A 7,991-nucleotide genomic window follows, 5' to 3' on the forward strand; every position below is an offset into this window, starting at 1 on the left:
ATGAATGATGTCCGACACCGTGAATGGATTGTTTGGAACTATGCGAGACTGCATACCCCGGAAGTAGGCGGCAAAAAGCGTACAACGGAGTCCAATGGGAGTGTCGCCACTCTGTCTTTCTCTATCACTCTGGTTTTACTGTTCACCTTTGTTTCATCTTCCAAAGAAGTTTGGCTAACCTGGAGGTTTGTTTAAAACCAGTCTGCTCATCGGACTGCTTGTGTTTCTTCTCCTGTCTAACTTCTTTTTAGCATTCTCAGCAAGAAAGCTAAACTAATTGATATTTTATAATAATAATAATGGTTCAAATATCTGTGTTGTGTAAAAGGTGTGGCTTGTATGAACCCAGAGAGAATTATCACCTGACTCTGCGGTTTTCTCAGATCTATGAAGCATTTTAGCGTCTTTCAGCTCATTGTTTAGCTGTATGGCCTGCAACTGTACTGTTTTGGTTCACTCTTACCGCTTTTCAGCTCCGCAGCAAATGGTAGACAGACACTGTTAGCAAATAGCTAGTGAACATAGTGGAGCATTTAGTAGCTAAAGAGCCAGATATTTCTCTCCTTGGTAGAGGCCAAAAACTGAGCTAACAGAGAGTAAATATGGGACATACATTTGCCAGGTGGCCAGAAACAAAACTCCAAATGACTAATAATGTTGCTCCGTAACTGCTTAAAGGACAATTCCTGCGTAAAATGAACCTAGGGGTTAATAACATATGTGTACCGAGTCAAACGATCTCTGGGACATGTTTTCATTTCACGAACGCCGCGCAACCAGTAACCAGTAACATAGCTCAAACACAGCGTTCGTGATTTGACTGCTCATGACTGTTTTCTAAGATGGCGGCTGAATGTAAACAGGAACGCTACTGTCTTTATAATCTATCTTTTTAATAAACTGTCTGTACACTTACAATGTTCTCAATGCTTCGGTTTGCATGTAGGGACCCTCATTATGCTACCGTTTAAGTGTGGTGCTATTTTGAGCCTTGTTAGTGGTAGAAAATAGTGATTTACCCTCGGCCCCGAAAGCTAGCGTTAGCAGCTAACCACCGGTTTTGCAGTAGCTTGCTAAAAGCTAGAGACGCATTCGATTAGCATGAAAACATGTCCCAGAGAACGTTCGACTTGGTACACATATGTTATTAACCCATAGGTTCATTTTACGCCGGAATTGTCCTTTTAATGTGTGAATAAGCAATTGTTTACAAACACATTTGCTATATCAACTTGGTCAATGTTGTGTACAGCTTGTTGTGCTGCCCCAAGTGGCCCAAAAATATCAATCAATAGTAAGACATTTTGGGAAATTAGCTTATCTGCTTTCTTGCAGAGAGCAAGATAAGAAGATTGATCTCATTCTCATATGTGTCTGTTAAATATAAGGCTGCAGCCGGTTATCTTAGCTTAGCACAAAGACTGAAAATGGGGAAACGGCCAGTCTGGCTCTGTCTGTAGGTAACACAATCGACCTACCAGCACCCACAAAATCTGTTATCCAGAAAGTGAATAAGCGTATTTACAAAGAATGTCAAAATATTCCTTTAAGTTGGTTAGAAAAGTGTTTTTATTACAGTACTAATAGGAAATATGACCAAAACTGTGAAATAAATAAGATCCAGATTCTATGAAAATATAGTTTCCTTAATTGTTCAACAGTTGCCACTTCACTGCTCATACTCTCACATATACTAATCAGTATTCTCCACATAATGCAGTACAGCAAATTATATCATAAACTTTGGCTTCCATTCGTACGCCCTTTTACTGATTGTGCCTCAGCCACATTTCTGGCAACGAACCTGGCTGAGACATGAGACATGTCTGATCAGTGCAGTAGCTGTTGTAACTGTCTTTCTCCTTGTCAAACATTGAACATTATGCTTTTTAACTTTATTACTGATGCTCACAGTGAAGACAGACCAGCTCCTCACAATCAAGAAGGAGCTGTCACAGATCAAGACCAAGATTGACTCACTGCTGGGAAGACTAGAGAAGATTGAGAGGCAACATCGCTTTGACAGCGGTAAGATTTGAGGGAGGGGAGGACGTGTCTGCTGCAGGAGCATGCATATGCAGTATACATGTGGAAGAAAAAAAAGACACACACACAGAGCAAAGTGAGACAGAAAATATTAAAGCTTTATAAAGTGGCTTGTCTGAAAGAAAGATTATTCTATTTGTAAAAAACAAGATAAATCGATTATGCTCTGATGTTAACTGCTAGTCTCTCTTTTCCCAGACATGCAGAGGAAACAAGATGAGGTGTGTGTGTGTCTCCATGGTGATGCAGCAGACCACTCTTGTGGAGAGGAGACGGAGGGGACAGCTGAGGTGGAGGCGGGGGAGATGACGGACGGCGGCGAAGAGATCTTTGAAGATGAAGGCACCAGTGAAATGGTGAGGTGTGTGTGTGTGTGTGTGTGTGTGTGTGTGTCTGTCTAACAACTAGCATGGCTCTGTTTTAAAGGTAACAAAATGAGCCTACCAACTCAGTAATTAACATGTTTTATCTTGTTCGTCTAATCTGCACAAAAACAGACGTGTAAAAACAATGCTGGACTAATCTTGCTTTTGAGCAGTTGCCAGGCAACCAGTGGAGACTCCAGTACTGGGTTGCACCAGCTCTGTTTAAGTTGTCTCCTAAGTTAGGCTGTAAAGTCGACACTAGAGGCTTAGTAACTACTAGTTTGTTTATAAATCACTACTAAAATTGTTGCACCACTACTACTAGGGGCATTGATGAGAGAATTATGCTGTATGACAGACTGCTTTTTTATTTACGTTTTACCATCAGTGAGTACAATTCTGTGACATTTTATGATTTACACATGCCCCTAGGGTATAATACGGTGGCCGACAGGGGCAGACGCCCTGCAACTTAAGAAAACACACGCAAATAGACAAAACGCAAGCAAATTAAGAAAACAACTTCATTAATTTGACAACACGTGCAGCATTCAGCAAACGCGCTGCAAATGCACACAACACAACCAAATACATAAACGCACTGCAAATACACACAACACAACCAAATACATAAACGCGCTGCAAATACACACAACACAACCAAATACATAAACGCACTGCAAATACACACAACACAACCAAATACATAAACGCGCTGCAAATATGAAACGATGCAAAAAGAAAAGCACACAAACCCAGAAAACAAATGCAACAAAAAAAAAACGCAGCATTCAGATTACACAACGGAAGTTCTCCAGACCTCTAGAGGGAGCAGCTAGTGGAACAGCTGGATTTTCGACCCCACGGGGAGAGAGCGCTCTGCCTTTTCATTAGTCGGGTATGGCTGCAGCCTGGAGAACTCATAGACTGTATATTAAATTCATATTATTATTATTATTATTATTATTAATAACATAATATATTATTAATATACAGTCTATGCTCCCATCTCATGCCCTCCCGGCTGGTGCTGTCCCCAAGCTTCGGCTTTTCAAAATAAAAGCTTGCGTCTGGTCCGCTATGTGTTTGTACTTTGGTGTGTTGGATGTTTGTGAACTAAACAGTACGGCAATCATGCTAATAAATACAATAACTTTTTCAGCAGATGTCTTACTTACAACACGTTGGAGTTAGCAAAGCAGTTTTGTGTTTATATGTGCAGGCGGGATTTATTCAGTTTGATAAATCCCACGGTAAATTGGCTGGTTTACTAAACAGGGAGGGACTATAAATCCTGTCGGGTTTTTTTTATTTCAAGAGCGAATTGCTCCACAATATGAATACAGATTGATCACTTATTTTGTTGGTAACCGTTGTCTTTTTGCATCGTTTCATATTTGCAGCGTGTTTATGTATTTGGTTGTGTTGTGTGTATTTGCAGCGCGTTTATGTATTTGGTTGTGTTGTGTGTATTTGCAGCGTGTTTATGTATTTGGTTGTGTTGTGATATTTGCAGTGCGTTCGCTGAATGCTGCGCATGTGTTGTCAAATTAATGAAGTTTTTCTTTTTGCATCGCTTCTTTTTTCGGGGTTTGCGTGCTTTTCTTTTTGCATCGTTTTTTATTTGCACTGCATTTATCTATTTGGTTGTGTTGTGTGTATTTGCAGTGCGTTTATGTATTTGGTTGTGTTGTGTGTATTTGCAGCGCGTTTGCTGAATGCTGCACATGTGTTGTCAAATTAATGAAGTTTTCTTAATTTGCTTGTGTTTTGTCTATAAAGCATGTGTTTTCTTAAGTTGCAGGGCGTCTGCCCCTGTAGGCCACCGTAGTATAACCTAGGGGCATGTGTAACTATTTACATAGTTGTTGCTTAGAGTTATGTTGTAACCTATCTACATGGTGCAACTGATTTTAGTAATTCATAAATCTAGTAATAATTTACGTTATGACTAGGCTAGTTTAAGTTTAAACCTACACACAGTTGGTGCCAGCCAACAAATAATCTGTTAGTTACATATTCTCTAAATATAAATACATATACAAATTGTTTGGTTTTAGACTTTGGTTATTGTAAGTATTAAATAAACAAGATATAATGTGGTAATTACTTATCTTTATCTCTCTCCCCATATGTGTTTTTGTGTTTTGTATTTAGATAGTTCCTAACTCTGTTCTGTTCATTTTTCTGCTGCAGGCGCAAATGTATATACAATGAAAAAGAGCTTTGAATGCAAAACTGTAATGTATGTGAAATATAACTGCTCAATAAACAGATATTTTAGATAAAAACCTACCAGAAATATAGAGACACTTTGTGCATTACCTGGAAACCAAATTATCCAACCAACTCTTTACTTTCTGAAGAAGTGTATCTCTCTATATGTCTGTATCTATATATTGCTGTTTGTGTCCTTATTTACCGTGGACAAATATGAAAACCAATCGATATATTCAAGCAGACTTTTTAGTAACCTTAAAAGCAGTTCTGAATTATTTTTATTCTGATATATTTTGCCATTGGTACCTCCATAAAAAAGCCATCCATGTGACATTTCAAACAACAAACATACAAGTTTAATGAAAACACAAATTCCTTGTTTCATTTAAATTGATTAGGAAGTGTAGAACAACCAGTTATAAGAGTGGATGTCCATCTCACTGATGTCTCTGTTTTCCTTTTCTTTTAATTGCAGATAGAGAATCACATATCGGACATTGACAACTGAATAAGGTCAGTATTTAATCTCTGATTAAAGGAAATTATTCATATGGAAACAAACTGTCTGGCATTTGATTTTGTGAAAAAACATTTAACAGTGTACGGACAACAGTCCATACAGTGCCCAGCATAAAAAAGAAGCTCAAAAGATCCTCAGCTAATTTTTCCACTTTTAGACAGATTGAGAAACGCTGCTCATCACGTCCTTTAAATGGCATTCTCATTCTCTCCATCTGGGAGCGTAAGGAAAGGCAGCTTCTCTGCAGTTATTACTGATGACTGTCTGAACAGCCGCAGAGATACAACTCCATCTCATCTGCACTTTCCATCAGACAACATTCAAATCCCCTGATTTACTTTGTATGAACAAATAGCTTTGAGATTTAATTTGCCTCCTGGCTGACATTTCGTCCCTGCTGTCCGCAAGTGCCCGATAAGGGAAATCTTTTTCAGCCGCTCTGAAGATGATGGCTCATTAAGATGATGGCATAATGAACCGTTTGTCCTCAGGTGGATATCTCATTGGTTGCAGGTATAATCAGAAGCATTAGTTTGTTTTGATGTTAGTCGCAGCTCCTACACCTCCTGTTTTTTTACCTCACAGCGAAATCTTGCAGATAAAGCACCTTATAATGTAGCCACCTTTTATACACAGGTTTACTGTGAAGGACAGGTAATGATAATTTTTCATTGCAGTCTGTCTTGTTTTTTCATCTTTTTTCAGGTTGGTGGGGGGCTACAGTATAAGAAGATGGGAGGACAGATACCAGCAAAACCTTTTTGATCAAGAAGCTGTATTTGAAATTAAACGAAAGCAACGACAGGAGTGGCTGACAGCAGTGGAAGAGTTTTTCAAACTTGTTTTTTCGCTTGTTTGCCTCATTAGAACATGACGCTCCTGTGTACTTTATCGAAATGCTGGTTATCAATATTCTCCAGACTACTGCAAGATCAACTGCAAAGAGCAATCAATAATTTCACTTCAAGCTGATTGCCCTCGTGAAAAAAACAGGACAATGTATTGTGTGCTTAATATATAATAGTCTGTATTGTGCATAGAAATACGGTTACTTTCATCAATCAGATGAACCATGAAACACCCTCTTTTGCTGTAATGTTTGTTCCGTTTCTGTGCATTGAAAACTGAAGAGCCTTGACGCTGACAGAGAGCTATATATGAATGAATGTAACACTTGATAATTATGTGATTTTGCTTAATTCGTACATGTTTGCTGAAATGTACATAGTATGTAATTTATTCAAAATGTCTCCACACAGTGTTGTGTATGCATATCGTGTTTGTCGTTTGAAGATGCATTTTGAGTTCTGTTTACATTTTGTTTATGGTAAACAAAAGATTAGAAGAGGCAATTTTTTACTATCTGCATGTTAAAAATGTGGCTATTATGGATCATTTTTATTCATTGCATCTGTTACAGCTATGGATAGCTACTGCTATGGATGATAACTTTTTTTTTTTTTTTTTTAATTTAAATAAACCCATTAATCCCTAGAAAAGAAGAAAACAAGCAGCCTGTGTTGTGGCTTTCATTTCCACACACAATCTTGGAGGGGGGATGCACACTCTGGTTCTGTGGGGGTTTTCTGCTCGGTACAACACTCTATTTTCACTTACTGCTTGCAAAACAACTTCAACAATCGTTTGTATTAACCTTGTACGACATGAGACGCAGCATTGGAAAGTTTCTACCTGACTAAACGTAAAGTTAACTTTTTCCTCCAGTCTAAAAACATGTTTAGCCTTGGGAGAAACATTACTGTGAGTCTGTCTGACTGTAGGTCCACCACTTTGGTCCAGACGGAAATATCTCAACAACCATTGGGTAATAGGCTTCTACAATTTAATAAGACGTGGAAATCCCTTATACCATACCTTGCTATTATAAATCCAGCACATCAGTCCCTAACTTAGCACACACTACACTGTAACCAAAGTAATCAAGCAGTGACAGTCTCTGCAGGGGGAGGGAGTTTGGAACCAGGAAGAGTGGGAGTAGGAGGGGGGCATCCACCACATGTTTTTAGTTTTTTGTATTTTGTATTTAGATAGTTCTTAACTCTGTTCTGTTATCATTCTGTTTAAACATGAACATACAGACGGAAATATCTCAACAACTATTTGATGGATGTCATTACATTTTGTTCAGACATTCACGATTCTCAGAAGATAAATCCTGCTGACTTTGGTGATCCTCTGACTTTTCCTTTAGCAAAACCATGAGGCACAGGCCTAAAGCTAAATTTACAAATCCTCCACTTAAGTTTAATTATAGCATTCCTAAACATTAGTCCTATTCTGCACTAGAATATTCATCTATTTTTTTTTCTACAGTGCCCTTGAAAACTACAGCTTCTGAGCAATAAGTGGTGGTAAGGCAGCAGCAGATGGCATTTCTAATACACTCACTTCATTAGCACCAGATCATTTTCACAGGTTAAGGAGGGCCATTGGCTGGTTTGCAGGTATCATTGGTTTTATAATTGCTGGCGAGCAGCCAGTGAGTACAATGATCAGTCATGCAGCTCCTTTAATATGGACAATGTTCAGTGTGTGATGAACTGAATTAATCACCGGCTTGTAGCTGCTGGATGAATTATGAGTATAACAGAGGTCAGGATCTTTATAGTACATCTGTGATTAGCCATACTTGAGCGAGGACGAACAACTCGCAGCAAGCTTTGTTTTCCAAGTCAAAGATAGAGCTAATGTAGGAGCTTTTATAAATTATATCTGAAAGGAAGCAAGCATAAAAAGGAGCCATTTGTAATGATATAGTTACTTACTAAGGCCTTTATATTCCCCAAGCCCTCCATCCTCTCTGGTCTTGTGCCTTCCGA

The 7,991-nt window shown here is 38.6% G+C and overlaps 1 protein-coding gene across 6 annotated transcripts in view; it reads left to right on the top strand.

The window, feature by feature from the left end:
- The window catches only part of LOC116045930 (RNA-binding Raly-like protein), a 53,100-nt gene extending 46,506 nt beyond the window's left edge, over positions 1–6,594 (top strand). For 4 of the 6 annotated variants that reach the window (XM_036005413.1, XM_036005414.1, XM_036005415.1 and 1 more), the window contains 3 exons: positions 1,915–2,028; positions 2,245–2,402; positions 5,857–6,594. In XM_036005413.1, the coding sequence (XP_035861306.1) occupies positions 1,915–2,028; positions 2,245–2,402; positions 5,857–5,916 (332 nt within the window). In that variant the 3' untranslated portion in view covers positions 5,917–6,594. Of the gene's footprint in view, positions 1–1,914; positions 2,029–2,244; positions 2,408–5,106; positions 5,145–5,856 lie in introns of all 6 variants that reach the window. The other 2 variants (XM_036005416.1, XM_031293951.2) reach the window with 2 other exon arrangements.
- Positions 6,595–7,991: the final 1,397 nt, after the last annotated feature.

The sequence above is a fragment of the Sander lucioperca genome, chromosome 9, assembly GCF_008315115.2.
Source record: "Sander lucioperca isolate FBNREF2018 chromosome 9, SLUC_FBN_1.2, whole genome shotgun sequence".
NCBI classification, from domain to species: domain Eukaryota; kingdom Metazoa; phylum Chordata; class Actinopteri; order Perciformes; family Percidae; genus Sander; species Sander lucioperca.